The sequence below is a fragment of the Pleurodeles waltl genome, chromosome 4_1, assembly GCF_031143425.1.
Source record: "Pleurodeles waltl isolate 20211129_DDA chromosome 4_1, aPleWal1.hap1.20221129, whole genome shotgun sequence".
In the NCBI taxonomy this organism is placed as follows: Eukaryota; Metazoa; Chordata; class Amphibia; order Caudata; family Salamandridae; genus Pleurodeles; species Pleurodeles waltl.
Genome location: NC_090442.1, coordinates 282463853 through 282486112, shown reverse-complemented (window position 1 = coordinate 282486112; position 22260 = coordinate 282463853). Strand labels below are relative to the sequence as shown.

Below are 22260 nucleotides of genomic sequence, written 5' to 3'. Positions count from 1 at the left end.
GCCAAATGGTACCTAAAGCAATGTTCAAGCAAGGTGATCAATTGTATAAAATATTTTGCATTCCACATTTCATCGTTCTAACTGTCCCCATACATGAATACATGTTTTTTAATGAAATCCTTCCCATTGGATATCAGCTGTGACCGCAGACGCCTATGGTCATAAAATACTGTAGCCCGCTCATTCATGTGCAATCATATATGTCACATGGGTAAAGCCTGGACAACTCAAGTAGCCAACTCTGATGTGAGCGACACACGTTAGGCCTCATTATTTATAAATTAGGGCCCAGGCAATTTAATTCCCGTTGCACAATACGTTTGGGTTAATTGTGTAACAACTTGGTATTTGCAAAATATCAAGCTATGTGTTTAAATATGAATTAGCGTTTATTTGTAAAAGGCAGTAATAAATAGTCAGGCTGCAGTAGATATCATATTTGACTTCAGTAGTTAACTGGTTTGGTGCTGTTCGACTGCACTATAAAGTGTTCATCCTCTGGAGATGATTACAGATAGTCCAGAGCAGTATTAACAGAGGATGCTCCTCTTACTGATTCTGTGTGCTTATGTTCACAATATTAAGTACCCAAACACCTTAGACTTCAGGAAGGGGCAGTGGGTACATGTGCAACCCAGCTCCGCCAGATGCAGCCCTGCACCGCAGGTGGAGAAGGGACATCACCCTAGCCGCAGAAGACACTAAACTGCCTACTCGCATCTTCCAGACCACCTAACATTTACCCCACCATCTGAATTGGTCCCCCACTCCCACTTACCACATGCTTATATCAGCTGATCATGCTTATATTCGCACAAAAAATATCCTATAATGGAGGAAAAAGACCTGATAACCCTAGGTCCGCATGAGTACTCTACATTCCGGGGTCTAAAACTCAAGACTGTGGTGCAGGGGTGTAATAACTGGCCCGAATTGGTGATTTGTGCACTAGTAATTTTAAACTTCTCTACTGTACAACTTGAAATCGGTCCCTACTTGTTCACTCTGAGCTAAATGTTTCAGTTTGGATAACCATGCCAGTAGTATGCAGGTTACCATTTGTGTTTTGCAATTCACTCACCTAAGACGCACACATAACTGCTTTCGACTCATTATTTGTAAACTGCTTGTAAATCTTGCTGCAAACCTCACTCTGATTGAGGTGTAGCCCAATTCTACATTTTTGAATTTCTACTGACATTGCACATTTGTAGTGCAATACAGAGATTTGAAGATCATGTTTTCTCTCCCAAGTTCCTGCACCAGTGACTGCTCTACAGTCCTCCAACCGAAACCTCACAGACAGCCTGTGGTTCACCTGGAACCCAGCAGGGGGCGATCAAGATCTGTATGAACTGATTCTTTATAATCCAAATGGAACAGAAAAGGAGAAAAGAGAGGGCAAGGACCTGAGGGATGCCCTCTTTCAGAGCTTGATCCCAGGCAGAAAGTACTCACTGGAAATAGTGACTCACAGCGGAGACCTCACCAACAGAGCCACGGCTGATGGAAGAACATGTGAGTAGATTCTACGGTTTACAAACTGATATGTGGACAACATCAATATATGGTTCATAAATCTGTTTCGTTTTGACAACTATCTTGTCATTTGATGGACCCTGTGTCAAGTGTAACTTGTGCTCGGAAGTGTATAGGACAGGAAACCTTGATTTTATCTTTGAGCTTAGCCTAAATGTGTATTCCCAAGAGGCGTCTCATGTAATGACTTTGTGCCTAAGGTCAAACAGGAATGTATGACAACCTCCGCAGAATGCAGTGTAAGAGCCATTAGTACAAGCCACGGAGGTGCTAAAGCATGCCCACATGCATGACCTGCTTGAAATACTTTCTTTATGCCTGATCAGGAGGCCCCAGTCATTGGAGAACTCCGTAGCTCTGATGACAGTGTGTCAGTCACTCTGACCACGTACACCTCCATCTTTAGAATCTTAAATGCTAAATTCATATTGGCTACGATGTTTTTAAAGCTTGGAGATTGTGGCCTTAGTCTAATCCTTTATTGACATGCAGAGGGGCAGTTGCTGCAATCCTTTGTTCTCAGAGACTGCATCCTTTTGAGGGTATGCAACCTGGCAGTGGACAAAGGTGCATTGAGGACTTTGGTTTCATAAATGTGAATCTAGCTCTAACCCCGCATTAGATGCACATTGAATCTCATAATGTATTGGTTGGGATGCATTACTAACTTTTCTGTTGTACTATCACTTCAAAAATGTTTTTTTCTTCCTGACATGTTATATTCACAATTACATTATAACCAACATGCTCTATAAAAGCAAACCTCACTTATTTTCGACTGACCAAAGAGTTAAATCCAGCCATGTTTTTAATATAGCCATAATACATATATATGAGAAAACATTACATCTGGTGAATTTTATTGGGGATTATTTGTTTGTTTCTTGGTCATTCTAAAAAGCCCCACTGAATTATACTTTTGTATATGTCAAGAAGTCTAGCTCTAGCACTAGGCTCAGTAATAAAAGCCAAAGTCTAATGCAAATAGCCATTGGCCAGTAAGGGCCACAATGTGCAGGGTCAATCCAGACACAGATCCCATGACCCACCATGTTTTACCAGCTGGTCAGTGTTAAATTGTACCATTTTGGTAGACTTACTTATCTATCTAGTCATTTATTTAAAGAGGACTAGAGCGCTTGTTGAACCCAAAGAGGATCCCAGAACTAATAGAAGGTAAGTTACTGGGAGAACAAACGGGTTAGTTCAACTAATACTTGGAGCCAGGAGATTAAATTAAGGGCACTAGTCAGTAGGCCAAGTAAACAGACATTCATATAATATTTTCCTAAATTTGAGATAGGCATATTTGCTCTGATAAAGGAGACTGATTTTGTACGGACGAAATTGCAAGTCCACCGGCTGTCCCTCTGCGGAGAGTACCTGTAAGACTGGCGCATCTGTAGAGTGAAAAGAACATGCTGGTGCAGATTTGCAGAACTGTTCCTGAAGTAAAAGAAGTCCTTTTGATTCAGTAGTTCCCTAACATTGTCTTATTTTCTCCTCTCTTACCCAGCACCCAACCCCCCTATTTCTATATCCTTTGTTGATGTAAAAAACACTTCGCTGTCAATCACATGGCTGGGTCCTCCTGATTGGACGGATTATGATGATTTTGAGCTTCAATGGATGCCACGGGATGCCCTCACAGTTTTAAATCCATACAGCAGTAGAAAGTCAAAGGGGCGTATCATAAACGGCCTCCGCCCAGGAAGACTCTACTCCTTCAGTGTCCGAACCGTGAGCGGCCCTACTGGCAAAACCTACAGCCAGCCTCTGTATGGGACTGTGCGAACAAGTAAGCTGTGTGTCTGACCCTTGTCAAAGAGTGATGAGCTACATACAATGCACATGCTTGAAACCTTATACGAAATGCTCCATTTAATGTTACTGACCTGCTGGAACTTGTAAGTTTTGGCTCATTATGCTAGTTTATTTTGTCACTGTTTCAATCTGTGGTCCTTGGATTGACCAGGTAAAAAGTAAAATGTTGACATGTTTCATCAAGTACAAATTTCTGCTCACTTTCCTTCAGTATATTTGTTCTACTTGAGAATGCAGATAAGCAGCCAACATCACATGTGCTTTTGAATCACTTCTTAACATACAGCGTTTTTGGGATTGGTTGCCTTTTTTCATTGATCAGAGTACACAGGGCAGTATGTACGTAATGGGCCTCACTCACAGGGAAAGCCATAAATATCTTGGTGCATGGCGTACACATACAAGGAGGTGAAATTAAGAGCACTAGTCAGTAGGCTAAGTAAACAGACAGTCATTTAATATTTTCCTAAATTTGAGATAGGGATGTTTGCTCTGATAAAGGCGACTTGGTGCATGGCGTACACATACAAGCTGGAGATTTACAACAGATTGACTAATTCGCAAAACACGCATTATGATTTATAAACGTTCTGTACATAGTTGTATATAATTCACATACATTCCTAGGGGCTGCTCTTTTTCTCTTAACCATCCTGTGTGTATTCTCCACAGTGTGGACCAGGAAATGAGTGAAAGGCTCATTTCTGTGTAGGCTTTTAGCTGTTCCCAAAACCACCACAAGCTACATCGTACAGACAGAACTGGGAATCCTCTACTTGGAGAACTTTGTGAAAATCGCCCCCATGCTCCTGTGGATTAAATTATGGTCCTGTGCTGAGATCGGTTGCTCATGTCTGGGCCTGGAGGACTGTATGAGGCTCAATAACATGGCCTTAATTCCTTAGCTCACTTACGTTAAGCAGGCCTTTTCAAAGCATCTGTAGGCCTGATTACTTTAATTCACCCCCCCAGTATTGATACTAACATTTTACAAGTACCTAATGGAAGCTAGAATGGCTATATCATGAGCTATGGATTTGGTCCTTCGATATCTACCGATCTCGACTGGTGACTTAGTGGAACCCTATTTAATCTGCACTGCACACCATTAATATAGATTTTACTTCCCACACCTGAGATTATGCACAGTGCACTTTCTAGTTGCCTTTCCGCTAGCAGGTTGTTGATCTTCCTAATTGCCCTGCTTCCCACGTGACTGGTTTTCAGTATTATACTATAATAACTTATTAATAAGTCACATTGTACCAGAGGCACCTCATTATATTCAACAGAGGTGCAAAGATGCAGTGTAAAAAAGGAGCACTGACTAACATATTCATATTTGCTATGAAAAATACCCTTTAATTAGACACATAGGCCCTCATTCCAACCCTGGCGGTCTATGACCGCCAGGGCGGAGGGCAACGGAAGCACCGCCAACAGGCTGGCGGTGCTTCCAGGGCTATTCTGACCGCGGCGGTAAAGCCGCGATCAGAAAAGGGGATCCGGCGGTTTCCCGCCGGATTACCCCTGGCCCAGAGAATCCTCCATGGCGGCGCTGCTTGCAGCGCCGCCATGGGGATTCCGACCCCCTTCCCGCCAGCCTGTTTCTGGTGGTTTACACCGCCAGAACCAGGATGGCGGGAACGGGTGTCGTGGGGCCCCTGGGGGCCCCTGCACTGCCCATGCCACTGGCATGGGCAGTGCAGGGGCCCCCTAACAGGGCCCCATTAGGATTTTCACTGTCTGCTTTGCAGACAGTGAAAATCGCGACGGGTGCTACTGCACCCGTCGCTCCCCTGCAACTCCGCTGGCTCCATTCGGAGCCGGCTTCATTGTTGCAGGGCCTTTCCCGCTGGGCCGGCGGGCGCCCTTTTGGAGGTCGCCCGCCGGCCCAGCGGGAAAGTCGAAATGACCCCCGCGGTCTTTTGACCGCGGAGCGGTCTTTCGACGGGGGAACTTTGGCAGGCGGCCTCCGCCGCCTGCCAAAGTTGGAATGACCCCCATAATGTATGCCTCTTGGCAAGCAGGGTAGACCCAGGAAAGACACGGGCTAGTGCAATATCGAGAATGTATGTTTCGGGCAGGATAAGTTTCTTACAAACTGGCTTCAGTTTCCAAGAAGACCGTGTTCTGTATCTTCAACATTGCAGCTCACCCAGTGCCAGGCACAACTGGAAATACACATTAAAAATGTCATGAAGGAAAAAATAAGGGATAATTTCTTGTACACAGTGTTTAATTCCTGCCCATTGCTTCTTACTAGTTAATGTACATGGCCCACATGTACTACGTTGACCACCTGCTGCATGCGCTTCCTTGGTGACCACCATACACGTCTTTTTGTGGTTAGTGAAGTACTATCACAGTGTAGCACTTAATGAATAATCATCCTAGACACGTTTGACAAAGGAAGCTCCTAGCATAAAACATGGAAACTTTTCTAAGGTACCTTGTCTTTCTTCCTCTCTAGAGCCAGACGCGATCCAGCATCTTCACTGTCGGCCACAGAACTCGACGGCCATTTCATGCTCCTGGACGCCCCCAGACTCAGATTTTGATGGTTATAGCATTGAATGCAAGAAGATGGATAATGAAGTGGTGGAATTTTCGAAAAGGATCGAGAAGGAGAAGTCGTTGATCACCATTGTGATGCTAGTGCCACACAAGCGATACTTGGTGTCCATCAAAGTGCACTCTGCTGACATGACCAGTGGTGTGGTCGAAGACAGCACAATCACCATGATAGACCGTGAGTAGTGAAATCAAGTGAAGGCTGCGAGGTAGGGATTACGGGATGGGGGATGGTCCAAGGGAAAATGAGGGTGAAAAAATATGGGAACACAGATGCACAGAAGTTTGAAGCAGAGGGCTTGAGTGGAGAAAGGAGGAGTAGGAAATAATATAATTAAGAAGACAAGAGCCAGTAGTTCCATGGTGCAATGTAACAATATAGGGTGTGTGACTGTGAAGGTGAGAGAGAAAATTCTTAAGCAAGCAGGATTTCTTTGCCAATGTGAGAGGATTTTTACATTGAAAGAGATCTCAAGCTCTACTTGTTTATCTAGGCCCCTTTACTCAAACATCAAATAATATTATAGAGATGGTGGCAGAAGACGGAGCAGTTTAATGACCACTTGAGACAATTTCCTAACAGTAAGTGTTTCTTTTAGACATTTACCTATAAGTAGGTGCTAAGGGCCCGATGTATGTTGCGATTATGCAGTTGCGAAAGGCAAATTTCTCCTTTTGTGACTGCATATTGACCTTTCTGATTGTACAATCCCTGTTTTACAAGCTGGCATGCAAATACTGACTCACAAAATAGGGATTGCATCTCGCAATTAGGATGGGGCGTGCCAAGAGTGTTCCTCCCTAAAAGCGAGTCGCAGGGGGATGTATGATTGTTTTATGACCACAATTGCGGTCGCAAAACAATCACAGTTGCTACCAATTTCAAATTGGTGGCAACCTATTCGCAAACGGAAAGGGGTCCCCATCGGACACCTTCCCCTTTGTGAATGGATGCAAAAATATTTATTCAGAGCAGGCAGTGGCCACAGACCACTGCCTACTTTGAAAAAATGAAAGAAAATGTTTCTTTTTTTTGTTTCAAATGCATCCCATTTTCTTTTAAGGAAAACGGACTGCATTTTTTAAAAAACTGCTTTATTTAAAAAGCAATCACGACATGGTGATCTGCTGTCCCCATCAGGCCACCATCCCTGTGAGTGCAGCCATTCCCAATGGGGGTCACAAATTGCAACCTACCTCATGAATATTAATGAGGTAGGTTATTTGCAACCCCATTGGGAATGGCAACCAGCGTGAGTTACACTGTTGTGCATTTGGTTTTGCGACTCGCAATTTGCTACTCACAAATGAGTCGCAAATTGCGACTCGCAAAACTAGTAGTCGTACATCCGGCCCCAAATCCTTATATATCAGAATCAATAACTACACCAAACAAAAGCATTTGATTTTCTACATACCAGCAGGTATGTAGCCTTTCATAATACTTCCCAAGTTGTGTTAAATATACACTTCTGTTAGTGATAATTTTCAGGCACACATTGCCAGGCAGGTGTGTATTGTCTTGCGATAGACATTTTACATCCGTTCAAATCTATGTTTTGATGACGCTCGACCTGGTTTAAGATGCTAGAATTGTTTCTTTTTTACAGGTCCTCCTCCTCCAGCGCCATATTACCGAGTCAATAAGAAAGACACAGTAATTAGCAAATCTTCCATTGACTTCAGTTTCAACTGTAGCTGGTTCAGTGACGCCAATGGGGCAGTGAAGTACTTCACGGTTATCGTGCAAGAGGCGGACGGTAAGCTGATGCTGACTTTGCTAATCTTGTTTCTGCTTTTGCGAGGAATTTCCAGTTTTACCGTCAGGTTTATAGATGATGCATAGATATGAGGTGAGAAGGAAAGACTTGTGTTTAAATGTTATTCCAGTTGGCAAAAGTTCAGTGATTGGTTGTTACATGGCAAGGCAGGAAGATCTGTCGTAGATGCCTTTGTTTTGTCGGTATATCAGAAGCTCAGCAGTGTATTAGCCCAGCTTCATGTACGGCATCACATTTCATGGTAAATAGGCTGATACTTCCAAGCAATCCTGCCTGGTTAGGCCACGCGCATAGTTATTGAATGGGAAATTGAGTATTAAAAGCATTGACATGTAAAACACGTAATATAAAAGCGTGAATAGTATTAAAAAGTACCCTAAATAAACGTATTGCCAGCACTTGTCATGTCAACCATAATCAATTAGTTGTTATTCATCTACATATATCTGATTAGAAGACCTCTGTGGTCAGAAATACTAAAGTATGTTACTGGCATTTACTTGCATTTACTTCATTGTTGAAGCATAAAAGATACTATTAGTTCCATATCGCGCAGCCCCCATGGAGGGTGGTCAATCTACCGGATTTTGACAGAGCTATAACTTTGTTCGGCAATACCTGCAATAGAAGCCTATTATGAGATAAAGAAAATATTCTAAAGCTAGTGCTGACATTAGGAAATGAGTGAACATCTAAATGCTCAATGCCAGGGCTTTAAGTGGGCCGGGTCCTGTCGGTGCTCAGCACCAGCAGTTCTAAAAAGCAGGTGCTGAGACGGGTCCCTACTGGGCTCTCCATTTCGGCTCTCACCCTCAAGATGAAAAAAAAATCTTAACTCTTCAGGAGTACTTTTGATGGAACTGCCTTTGATGGAACCTCAAAGAGACTCGTGATAGTTACTTCAGTCTCATCATTTCAGAACTGAAGCATCTTTAATATTATGTACAACAAAGCCATTGTTGTACTTGGTTATCTTATGCAACTAACAACCATTGACAAAGCCAATAGTCCTGGCTTGTGTTAGCTGTAATGTCTCTTGTAATATATATCTGGATGCAAGCACAGAAAGAAGCAGCATAATACCATTTGGGCAGCACACTATGCTAAGCACAGATTATTAGTATACATGTTTTCAAATAATGCCCTTAATTATGAAGGCCACGCCCCTTTAAGAGACCCCCTAGTTGTTTCATCCCACTTAAAGCCCTGCTTAATGCCTTCTCTAAAATAGAATATATGGTTTTCAGGCTACTTTCAAGAAAACAGCCCCCAACCTTTGTTGAAAAATCTAATCTGGCATATCTGTTTGGGACAGCTATCACCCCCAGCTCTGAGATATTGAATTACTATATAGGAACTAACCACGTTCTCAGCCCTTTCAAATCTTGCTTTGATCCTGGACACGTGGAAAAGGGTGCCATGGTAATAGGGCGGCATGTATCCTTGCTCTTGTGAATAGCTGGTTTCTTCCTTTTTGGTTAGCCACAGCATTTTGCTGGATTGATTAGTGTTTAGTGTTGTTTACGTGTTTACTTAGGGTGAGACCCAATCTTTTAGAAGCTCTCAAACCAGCCTCTCCTTGCCATCAATATCCTTCTGCTAGGAGAATACCAGAGATTGATGAATCAATGGGATGTTCCAGTGTATAGATTCATATTCAAGTATATTGAAGGAGTTTGTCTTTAGTATTTGTGAAACTGTTTAATCTTTTTAGATCTAGTTTGACAGCTCAGCTGTCTTCAAGACTTATTGTTACTAATTCTTTAAAATAACAGAGTGGTCTTTCGCTCCACCAAAATAAGTATTTATTTTTCCCCCTAAGGCATTGGCTATTTATTGCATTATTTCACCTAATGTGGACTGCTTGTACCTCAGTACATGATGGACTGTTTTATGTCTCATAAGTACACCGAATCACCACCCATTAAATGTGTTATCTCATAAATGCATTGTGTGCAGAAATAAATTGTTTTTCTGTTTTTCTTTTTCGCTGAAACGCGCTTTTCCATACTATGTTAGTCAGGACTTAAAATTAAAGCAAGATAATTGGCTTTGTCAGTGCTTGTTTTCTTGTAAGACAGAGATCGGGAATGCTCCCTTTAGTAGATATGGAAGGCAAATCTCTTTCTATTGGTAGCTGTTCTCTTCATGCCGTGAACCCAGAGGGGACAATTGTTTGATGTCAAAGTGGTACTTTTTAAAGATTCTTTGGCACATATTGTTTAATGGGGCGCATGGCTAATTGTTTTTAAATGGCGGTGAATCTCTTACTGTGGATCTGCCTGTTTGCTTGGACAAATTTTCTGGCATCAGATTTCTGAACATTTTGCAGATTAGTGTAATATTTGAGAAAATAGTCTATGGTGTATTGAAATTTGCCTGATTGTCTTTATAATAGTTTGGTGAAATTGTGCAAAAATTACATATAATTACTCAAAATGGAAATCTAGCATTTAACACTTTAGTTTAGTGTGAAGTATATCCTCACGTCTTTTTTTAATGTGAGGATGCATTTTGCACAGTAAAAACAGCAATTTCCTAGTACCAAAGTAGTAAAATGTTGCCATGAACAGAGTGTAATTAAGGGATGCTGCATAATAGCATCATTTTAGGAATTTAACTTAACAAGCATAATATGAAATTCCTGAAATTCACGTGAGATTTTGCTAGCATAACAGACATTTCATATGGGCCTACTTCTCATCACACATTGATACTTCACCAAAGCCCTAATTAATGACCTTTAAAAAGAAAGCCCTCAGCCAAAAGATGTCACTATGCAAACGTGCTTGTATGCACATCAAAGGCATGCAATAGATAGTTGTTTGGGATTTAGTGTCAAATTAGTCATTAGGTAGAGTTAATTTGTTTTTTGTAAAATCGAAGGAGGAATTGGCCTATTGTGGATTGAGTTCAACTAGATATTGCAGGTGTAGGAGAAATCACTAATCACAGATCCCTAATGACCAATCCCGGTCTAATATGATAAATGAGGTAGTCAGTCCATCACTGGTTGAAGAAGACGTTCTGTGTAAGAGGAAAGTGTAGAACCAAGTTCTGCTTTCTCTGTCATCCTGTTTTTGCTGAGAAACATATTGTGTCCCAGTGGTCCCCTTTATGAAGTTTCTGTTAGCCTTGTGCCTTCAGACAGGTCTACCTTCTTATTTGAGTGGATTCTTTTGCATCAGATCAATGGAGTTTACTTTTATATTGCTGCTACTAGCGGGGTCAGATTCAGGCAGCAACCTGCAGTGTGTGCACTTGGAGTGCTGTCCACCAGCCTAGCCTATGATCCCCGAGGTAAACAGATGCAGTCAGGTACTACACCCACCCAGAATGAAGCTCTCACACACCTTTGCAAAGTTTAGGGGCTCATGAAATTTTTCCAGTGAAACCACTATTGTATGAAGGAGTGCTGATCCCTTGCATAAACTAAAGGAGAGTGGAATTGAACCCCAAGACTCAGTTGACAAGAGCTCACCCATGCTCACTCAAGGCATCTCACCAGAAGCTCTGAAGACAGGCTAGATCCTCCCACTCGCAAAGGAACATGCACTAAACCCTGATGACCTCACCAGCTCCCTGCCCATCACTCACATACCATTCATCTGCAGGATCGTTGAAGAAACAGTTTATGTTTGACTTCAAGATCACATTAATGATAACTGTCTCCTGCTCGACTACCAGTCAGACTTTGGATCACACTGCAGCATGAAGACCACTACCTTAGCCATTATAGACAGTGCCCTCCTGACAAAAGATGGAGATTACCCTGTGCCTTCTAATATTGCTTCTCTCAGCTGCCTTCAACACAGTCAACTACCCCACCCTCATATGTACCATAGAGTCTTGAATGGGATTCATTGTCAATGAATTCGCTGGTTCCCCTCTTACCTTTTAGACCATCACTGAGGTGTTCAGATTTGACCTCCAGGTCACAAATGATCCCTATCACCTTCATAGTCCCTCAGTGTTCCATTCTGTCCACTCTCATCTTTGGTGTCTACATGGGCAGCTTGGTGCTGTACTCACAGGTAACGTAGGGCTTGTGCAACAGACACTACTGCAAAGAGGACTCTCCATGGGAATAGATACATATATTTCTTAGTCAACAGCATTACCACCTTATTGGATCGTCCATATTACTCAACAAAAGTGGTTATTTTAGACTGTGTTGCACACATACTCACTCACCCATACATCAGAGTGTTTGCCTAGGCATGGCCATGTTCCAGACACTGCTTTCTAATACGTGTATTAATCAAAGTTCCAAGAAATCAGTATAGGTGCACTTTATCCTTGTCACTCAGTAGTTTCATTGGCAAAGGCGTCAATTATTCAGTTCATGCATGTGGTCTGACCTATAGGTAGCAAAGCAACCAATCCTTAAGGTGTATAAATCCCTAATTGTTGCAACACAGTATCCTCCAGGGTTGGTATCATTTATATCCTTCTGAGTCTGTTGATGTGCTCCCATACAAAAGGTATGCATTTCGGCCTATGTATAAAGGCTTCCTCAGGACATAACAAAGTCAGGGCCTGCAAACTCATCATTACTTGTATGGTTGGGACAGCTGGTTGCTGCACATAAATCACTGAAGACTGGACACAGCTAGGATTCCGTGTCAGCAGAGTGCTTTTTAAAAGACCGTGCAGTATCAACGTCAAATGGCAAACACTGAAGAATCTGTCTTGCACATAACAGCTATAAGATTTGACAATATGCCAATAATACCAGACTGTACTTGAAAGGCTCCTTTCCTTAAGATATTCAACACCTCATACATTGTCTTCACATCTTTCAGAGCAAGAATCACAAACAAGAAACAATATAAAAATATAAACCTGGCTTAATGACATGGACCTTGCTACTTTGAATCCCAACTTTCTTCCACTTCCAAGTCACTTCCATTTCCCTAGACACCAAAGTCACACTCGAAGAAGAAATTGCCAAAAAACAGATGCGGTCTGGTACCTGCTCTCTTGTCTAAAGAAAGAGAAAAGGTTTCTTTCGGAAAGTAACTTCAAATCTGTTCAAGCCCTCATACTCTCATATCTGAATGGTGGGACCACGCTGCTCTATGCCATTCCAGACTCAACACTAGCACCCCTGAAGGGCATCCTACACTTCACAGCATGTCTTATCAGGTTCTGCAGAAACATGATCACATTACCCCCATCCTGATGAAACTCAATTGGCTCCGCTTATTAGCCCGCATCATCTTCAAAACCAGGTGCATCATTTACAAAGCCATCATGACCAGCACCCCCCACATATCTTGCAGACAGGCTCACAATCTCTGGTGGTTCTCAGCACATCCACTGCCAGGACACCCTCAGACTGCAGAGCAAGTAATGTAAAAAAATGAAAAATAAGGCAGCAGTCCATTTCCTTCCATGTACCAAGGATCCGGAGCAATATTTCTGTATCCATCAGCAAATCCCCAATGCTGCTACAATTTAGGCAAGAGTTGAAGAAGCATCTCTATAAAGAAGACAAAATCGCAATACATCAGCAGTCCACAAACCAGCTAGTTCTCCTAGCATTTATTGCCTTTGTGCTTGTCCATGACTTTGTATAACCCTCTGCTTCTTTTTGGCTAGGTTTGTGCTATAGAAATATGACATACATACATACATACAGCTGACATTTCTCTAATGGGGGCATTCAGTAGAAGTATGTGCCAGTTACCACAGACTTCTCCGGGTGCAAATCCTGGCAGGTTCCCTTTAAGCAATACCATCCCAGGGGTGAGTCCACCCCTCCAGCTGAATCTTTTTTCAAATTGCTCAGCGAAGAAGAGAAATGTGGGTTTAGAGCTGAGTCCTCAAGCATTTATGCTGAGCATATTGAGCAAGGGCTGATCACTTTGTGAGCCTCTGGAGGAAATAAGGACATTATTCTCATAGTGGCACCCGCCAAGATCGGCTTTAAATTTGGACCTTGGTGGTTCAAGGTCAGTGACTTCTGGTTAGACCTGGGCCCAAGTGCCATTGAAGGACATGTAGATAAATCATACCATTGAACCATGCTGTTTGTCTGCTGGCCCAATCACCAGCAGCCTACCTTCTCAGTTCCTATACCTAGAGTAAAACATTATACTGTGTTAACAACGCGCAGGAAGTCGAGCTTTTCTAGGCCGTGCTGCAATAAAATAGCATCGGTTCACTTTAAGTCTATCAGGAACACCACAGCTCGGTGACCTGTGCTCGTTATGGTGTCACCCGCGCGCGTGGTTCTAGAAATATCCATCATTATCTGCACGAGTGGCTCAGGCTGCGGCCTCTATTCATAATCACATTTTGACCTCTGGTCACCCCAATATTCACTCAAAGTTATGCCTCAGTTTCCAATTTACTCTCTGCCTTTTCATGTACAAGTCTGCGTAGATGAGGAATTGATGCACGACCGTTTCTTGCCACGAGTTGGACAAACGCAGGATTTTAATTTGCTGAATGTCTATTTAATGTGCTGCAAGCAAGGGAGTGCTCTGGGGGGACCTCAGCCTCGTCTTGGCCTCAGACTCTGAGCTTATAAAGAGCACATCCCCTTTGATATGGAACAAACGTTAGAAAAGCCATTTGGTCAGATTTACTGTCTGACTAACGCATTTGAACAGCCTGCTGCATTGAAAAAACACTTTATTTTCTGTATAAAATGCATTCATGAAACAAAGAGTTCATCGTGTGATGATTCGGTGTACTTTTGAGATCTGAAGCAGTCCCACGTGAATTTCAAAACAGGCACTACCGAGGAGGTGGAATGACACAGCAAACAGCCAATAGCATGAGGCATACTTCTCTGAGTGAAGGCAAAGTCCACTCTGTATATTTTAATGTATTGGCAACTGTTGGTAACGGAAAGAGCTGTGATGGCAGTCAGATCTAACAAGCATTTTCAATGCAACGGGTCTCGCATTAGCTCGAGTTAGAGTTAATGGCGTTGTAAGGAAAGAAAAATTCAGCGCTATCACGCTATGTAAAATGCAGCGCGATCACGCAGTGTGGAAAATAAACAGATAAAGTATTCCCAACACCATGCTGAGAACATCGAACCTCGTATATTTTTAGTAGTTTACCGGTGCTGTGTAGGTGGGCTAAACACCGGAAAAAGCATGACGTATGCATGCCTTTCACAAATGTAAGCAAGCGGATTTTAAAACGCAAGCCCACGAACCAATGAAAGTGACTGACACGACATGGGCGTGGTTAGAAGCCCAAAGAGAGATTACAGAATGGAACGGAGCGCTTTGCGCTCGCCCATAAAAAGGAAAGATGTGTTCACTTGACTGTCGATGCCTCTTTGTCTGTTACTCTTTTTCTGTCTATGTTTTCTTCACCATTTCTCATTGCTGCCAGTTGTTGTTAGTTGCTGAGCCACTGCAAGATTAGATACATTAATTAGATGTGATGGAGTACGATCTGTATGAGCAGGTGTGCAGAGCATACTATTATTTCTAGTTAATTGTCAGTCACTCAATTATGGTTCCAAATTGAGGGCATAGCCTTTTCCTGCATAGCCCCTTAGCATTGTTCATGACTGTAAAATTATATTATCATCCTGGCCAGCAGTGTCATGAATGAATGTTGAGAGTAAGTAAGCATTGCTGAATTAAATGATTTGCACTGTGCCAATCTCCTGATTCAGTCTGCTTTATCTGCTGTTGTCCCTACAAGGGGGTGTATCTGCACTGTACCCACGTGGCAAGGTTTTCACCGACCTGGTTGTCTCCAGTATCCTTGTATCTATATGCAACAGTACTTGTAAATATATCCTGAAAACAATCCAGTTGTGTTCCCAAGTAACCATTCAACCTGGGCTGCACATGCTAGAAGCATCACAGAAAGTTGTGTTGTCAATTAATACGGAAGTCAGTCAGCACTGCATATATTGCATGAATCAGAACTCCCTGTACATTGCTGTGTAATTGATTGCCGTGTGTGTAAGTCAAAGGGACAAGGTTACAGCAGTGGAGAGTCGCCAGGTGCACAGAGGAATGTTCAAAATACGGGAGGGATCAGGAGGAGTTATGGTCCAGTGTATATCCTCCAAATGGAAACATCAGAAATAAGTAATACACTGTTCCAACCATGTAAAACAGAAAGTAGTGACCGGGGTCCTAAATTCTAGGAGCAAGAGGCCTCACACACCCATAGGGTGTCATGCTTCATCATAGGCACTGCTCCTCGTCAGACCGGCGCTGCAATGTCTGACGGGCACCACCCCGTGAGGGGGGGCTCTTTGCCGGAGATCTTTTTATGTGGTGGTGCCGTGACCCCAAAGGTAATTGAAGTGTCAACGGAGATCAAAAAAAGAATGTGATTTAAAATTGACTACCAAAACCGCCACTGAGACAATGGATTTTATTAGACCAGATGGACGGTCAGGGCCAAGGTTAAAAATATATAGTCAGAAGAGTGAATAGAGAAATTAAGATCAATCACTCTTATAGTGAAAAAATGTATCAAAAGGAGGGGTCAAGGTCAAGGTATAGTAACTTGTATACCTTGTTCGGAAATATATGTGGCCCTTAGTACTTAGGAGATACACATAGTCATATAAGGTCCTGATGAAGCATCACTGGATCCGTTTGGACCACCAGGATGCGAAACATGTTGACCCATGAGAGGGTAGATTTTGGAAAATTCCCAGACCCCTCCTTTTGATACATTTTTTCACTATAAGAGTGATTGATCTTAATTTCTCTATTCACTCTTCTGACTATATATTTTTAACCTTGGCCCTGACCGTCCATCTGGTCTAATAAAATCCATTGTCTCAGTGGCGGTTTTGGTAGTCAATTTTAAATCACATTCTTTTTTTGATCTCCGTTGACACTTCAATTACCTTTGGGGTCACGGCACCACCACATAAAAAGATCTCCGGCAAAGAGCCCCCCCTCACGGGGTGGTGCCCGTCAGACATTGCAGCGCCGGTCTGACGAGGAGCAGTGCCTATGATGAAGCATGACACCCTATGGGTGTGTGAGGCCTCTTGCACAGAGGAATGGCCTTGAATTGTCAAAACGGTGTGTAATAGAGGTGTAGGTTCAGTGCAGCAATATACCGCAACAGGTGAACAAAGTTGCTCCTATGCAGGTATTCATTACTGCAGCATACCCTAACGAACCAGTTCAACACATGTCTAGGACATGTGTAAGCAGCCCATCACGGGGATAAGTGACATGGTGTCCTTGTCTGCATGGCACAGCAGAAAGTGGGCCATGCAGAAAAGCATGGTTGACTGACCACCGGTGGCTAGTGGTTCTTGGCAGCTAGGTTTCTGCATAATGGCACTGAGTGTAACTGCAGTAGTGACTGACTTCTATTTAAAGTAAAGGGGTGGGGGGGCGGGGTACAATAATAATACTTTATTTAAAATGGCACTTACCTCACAGCGTCTTCCTCTCCTCTCGTCATCTCTTCTGGATGTCCCAAAGTGGGACCCGGGAAACTGCATTAACCAACCCTGACTCACCTCTCATGCTGTAAAACAGCATGAGAGACGCATCAGGATGGGAGAGAACAGCCTCTTTCAGCGCTCCTAGGAGCACTGAAGGCCTAGGCTTTCTCTTACCCAGCTGTCTTAAGGCAAGTGGGTTAGAGAAGTTTAAAGTGTGCATGTCAGGCTGGCCGTCGCAAGATGCCGGCCAAAGGGACATGCACACTTTAAACTAAAGTGCAGAGCTCCCTGCTGCCACTAGGCAGCAATTGTCCCGCCCCGTCCTGACACTCGGTTCAGGACGGGGTGGTGCTGAAAAGTAAAATAGTAATAAATAAACTTTATTACCATTTTATTTTTTAGTTCTGGCGCATTTTTTAGCGGGCGACACTCCTCGTGGAGGGGTCGCCCCTGTGTAACTGCTTACCAGCACTGCTGATGGAGGCACTAAGAGAAATCTCATCCTTATGCTTGATGTGAAATTAAGCCTTTTTTTGACACCTGTGGAGTGACATTCTGTTCATCAAAAACAAACCCTTTTCCACTAACCCACCAAAGAAACAGGTGGATGTTTTGTCTGGATGTAAAAATCGGCCTGTGTTCAGGTTATCCCTACCTACTGGGATAGCAAAGCGCAGTCCATGGAAGCACAAGCTACCCCCACAGATTCTGATTGGCTGCCTGCAGCCCGAACAGACTGCTGCTGGGTGCTCTCTTCATTTTTTGTGTATTGTAGATGGAAGCTCCCTCCCTGCTCCATCCCAGAAAACAGAGCACTCATAATGGAATTCACCTCTGCACACTAACAAAAAAATACCAGCCACTATTAACCTGTGCCAGAGGCCAAGGAGTAGATTTATGCTTTACAAGTGTCGAGGTGTACATTAGTGAACGAGAATGGATCGCTCTAATTCGGGGGATGTCCCCCTTATGCACCCACCAAGGTATCCACAATCCTTTCCTTTTTGGCAGTGTACATTAGTGCACATGGGCTTCCCTTCCACTTGAAGAGCACCAGGCCACAATGTAGTGGTGGCCTTTTGTAGCTGCCAGATTTAAGGTAATATGTCACACACGTCTAATATGAATCTCAAGGATCATGGGCATGAGAACTTTGGAGGTTCACGCTACACAGATCCCTTCTGGATTGAAATGGAGGCGTAAGTCAGAGATGCCTATATGGTGGTGCAGCAAGCCACTATTCTGTTCTCACTGTATTTCATCATATGTTATTAGAGATATTTACATACATGTAGGCATAGGTAGAAACACAGGCATTAACAAACTGAGTTGATAGCTGGAGGGGGAGAGGGATAAGATCAGACTTACTGAAATTGATAGATCCATCTCCCTCTCATCTGTAGGTATACAGAGAGCAATGGAAATTTGCCATTGTGTTGCTGCTGCTAAGTGCCAGTATGGGAAAAGCTGTTCTTAAGACCAGTGTCATATAGAAGATATGTATACAAGAACTCAAACGAGTGCTCAAAAGACAACATGCCCATGATTACTTCATCTGAATCAATTATAATTCCATGTTGGCTCGTTATGACCCATAAGGATATTGACATTCACTTGCACCACTGATATTAATTCCTTTTGTATGATTTTGTTACATATTACAAAGGTGAATGCAGGCCCCAGAAGACAGAAAATTAATAAAGACACATAAGCCCACAATGAAAACAAACACATGTTACAGGTGGGCGCATTTACAGTGCTCGATAATTTAGCATGTCAACAAAGGCCTTTCCCAATGATAACCCTCGAGCATCTGAGCATCGGTTTACAGTGTTTGACCATCACAAGACGTTGCACTGGCATCTAATTCTACCACAAGAGCTGAAAAACAAAAAGGGCTCAGATTAAGATCAGTTCTAGAGATAATTTCTAGAGGTACACTATCATATTTTTACAGCAGCAGGTGTCTGAGATACCTTGTAAGAGTATTTGACTTAATCATTCCCTTTAATGAAACTCTCTTTAAAAAGACTATTGTTATTACTTCAGTTATAGAGTGGCCACATTCCTTCTGGTAGCACCCCTTCATTTGCCCTAAGAAATCATCTGAGCTATCCCTGTATGCTCACCTTATCCCTTCCATGAACCCACTCCACCCCTTCCCACAGTACTTTGCTGCTTCGTGCTCTATAAATACCAAAGAGAATACAGTACAGCACAATATTTATCAAGGATTGTTCAGATAAATGTGTTATGTAAAGAACTTATGGAGTGGTGTCTCTTTTTCCTTCATGTTTTTCCAGACAACAGTGATATCAAACCAGGACAGCAGCACCCTCTGCCTACATATCATGAGTACAAGCACAACAGCTCAATCAAGGTCTACCAAACCAACTATTTTGCAAGCAAATGTGCAGAAAACCCAGACTACAACTATCAAAGTGTTCAGATTAAGCTCGGAACGGAGATGGAAAGCCTCGGAGGGAAGTGTGATCCCAACCAGCACCAGTTCTGTGATGGGCCTCTCAAGCCCCGCACGCCCTACAGGTTCGATTTACTGTGCTGGTTTTGACAGTGTTTGAACCCATGTACTTAGACATCCGTGTGCAGCTCTTTCCCTGTCTTCGAGGCGGTGCCAAGGGTATGCCACTACTCTTTGAAGTATCAGCATGCACTAGTCACTTGATATGCATGAGTTTGATTTCCGTCTTGGTTTGGGCAAGGACACAGGTGTAGTTGCTGGCCAGTGGCATTGGTGACAGATGATCTAATTCAGTGGTGGACCGAGAGCTTGCAGGTGAGGCACCAGGATATTAGGTTGGTGACAGACCTTCAGAAAAGCAATAATAGGAGCACAGGCAAGATTGATTTGACTGCAAAGTTAGCAGATATCCTAAACTAAAATAACTGACCATATGAAATGAGCCTGGTGCTCAAAGAATTATGAATAACAAGTAACAGAACATCTCCACCTCCTAGAGCTAAATGTCTTCTCTCTTTTGACACTGCACTCCCACCACCTCTTGTAACTGACTTAAGAAATATCCAGAATATGCAACACCTTTAATCTGGACATAAATTGGAGCGGCTGTGGGGAGCTGGGATGCTCAGCTCTAGGGCCCTCATTTACACTAGCTCCTTTACACTGCAAGGTGTACACACGTTATTCGCTCAAGAGGTCGTTACGATTTAAAAATTGCATCTTTCTTTAACGAAAAGATGTGCTGTGCTGCAATTTCTTTTGCTAGAAAGAGAGCCTTGCTTCTTGTGTTGCATTTTTTGTTTTTTTTTATATGTCTCTGCTGGGAATCTAACTCATTCATCTTGCTACATGGGCTACTGTTTTCATGCACTAAACCAAAGTGTCACACATAAAAGCCTACCACTTTTTATTTTATTTTACCACCTTATTAATAAGGTAGATACTCTTTTTTTCTGTGGTGCAAAGCCACTTTCAATACCTGGCCGTTTCCACTGTGCACTTTTCAAATAGAAAACTACCCGGGAGCTACTGGTCCATAACTCAGTCCCTCTGCTCTGTGGAAGACATTAATGTGCCCATAACTTGGTCGAAAGGGACAAACTGTGGTGTACTGATACGTCATATTTTCACAGATCACACACACTGCCATTTCCCTGCCAAAGAGGTCATGGTTAGAATATGGGGAATAGATGTGAATCATGCCCTCACTTCGTTCAGGTTCTCCCAATGTACACCTCAGTTTTACACAATATGAATGAGGTTACATGTATTAGGATGAATTTGCAGGTGAAGCAGGTGATATATAGCTCAGCCTTGTAAGGTGACCCCGTAACTGGAATCAACCCTCTGCCGTCACCCCATTGCACAATCTACCAATAGTACAGCACGTTTGGGTCTGTGCAAGCCTTCCTATCAATCTCTGAGGCATCTTGATTCATTTATCTCTTGTTTACAGTTTGATGATGGCCAAATGCATCATTCCCTGTCCAGTAGGCACTTCTCTATCCTGACACTCCTATTCAACATCACAAACTGCAACCCAGCTTGAAGTCGGCACCATGGTAGAAGATCAGCAATGTCCTTTGTTACAAGACTTACAATTTATCATTAGAAAACATAGCAAAATGTCAGTAGAGGCAAAGGTTAATTCCCGAACTTTTGTTCAACAGTGAAGTGGAGATCACGAGGAACTGTTTTTTCATTAGTAGATGCCTATGATAAATATCCCTTGCCGTACATGACAAGGTTATTGCAAGTCACTGAGGAGTTGCATGACCATATAGAGGAAAAAGACTGAAGGCCAAGTTTCTTTATGTGGTTATGGAAATCTGAGGTGACTTGCAATATCCTTATAATGTATGCCAGAGGGTACTTTATACCTTGCATTACAGGGTCACACTATCACCCTTCCCACAACTCACTCAAATCCTTGGTGATTAGCCCTTTCATATGAAGGAGAGTGCATGTTTACAAACACAAAGAATAAACAAAGAATCTCTAGTGCAAAATTAAACACATTAAACAAGCTGTTAGATATTAGTTGTGAAAAGATATTAGCGTCAGTTAAATATAATCTATGTTTTCTTTTTTTTAAGGCACAGTTGAATGAAATGTGTATAAACATGCAGAAAGATTTTAACTTTTTTTTATAATTACCTGAGTAGTGCAAAAATTAATATTTCCCATAAATATCTCCTTTCTGCTTGTCACAATACAGCTAGAAAAACTGAGCAGGAGAAAGAAAAGCCACAATTTATTTTGTTCCTTAAACATCATCCTTAACTATGCTCTGTGACATTATCTGCCTTTCCCCTTGGCCACTGGCATGACAGAACAGAACTGATAATGAGGCATTAGATTTCAGTTCTGAACGTAATTTCTTTATCATAGGTGACTGGATGTGCCACACGTCTCTTATTGTAAGAAATCAGAGACAGGGTTATTACTTCAGGCCTTTATTTGTCTTTCCCACATTTCAGTTCGATGTTTTAGAGCAGGGGTATCTCCTATAGATTGCGATGAGCCAAATGCATGCCAGTTTTTCAGGCAATTAACATAGATAATTTTGCATTCAAATAATCTAAATTCAGATCATTTTGCATAGTCTGATGATCTGGCCTGGATTCAGACCTCCTTGCCCTACGCGGAAGACTCTG

The 22260-nt window shown here is 42.6% G+C and overlaps 1 protein-coding gene across 3 annotated transcripts in view; it reads left to right on the top strand.

Annotated features, from left to right (window-relative positions):
- PTPRB (protein tyrosine phosphatase receptor type B) overlaps positions 1–22260 on the top strand; it is a 335571-nt gene that overhangs the window by 249961 nt on the left and 63350 nt on the right. For all 3 annotated transcript variants that reach the window (XM_069228335.1, XM_069228338.1, XM_069228337.1), the window contains 5 exons: positions 1255–1518; positions 3056–3337; positions 5837–6115; positions 7548–7697; positions 19425–19668. In XM_069228335.1, coding sequence (XP_069084436.1) covers positions 1255–1518; positions 3056–3337; positions 5837–6115; positions 7548–7697; positions 19425–19668 — 1219 coding nt within the window. The remainder of the gene's footprint in view (positions 1–1254; positions 1519–3055; positions 3338–5836; positions 6116–7547; positions 7698–19424; positions 19669–22260) is intronic.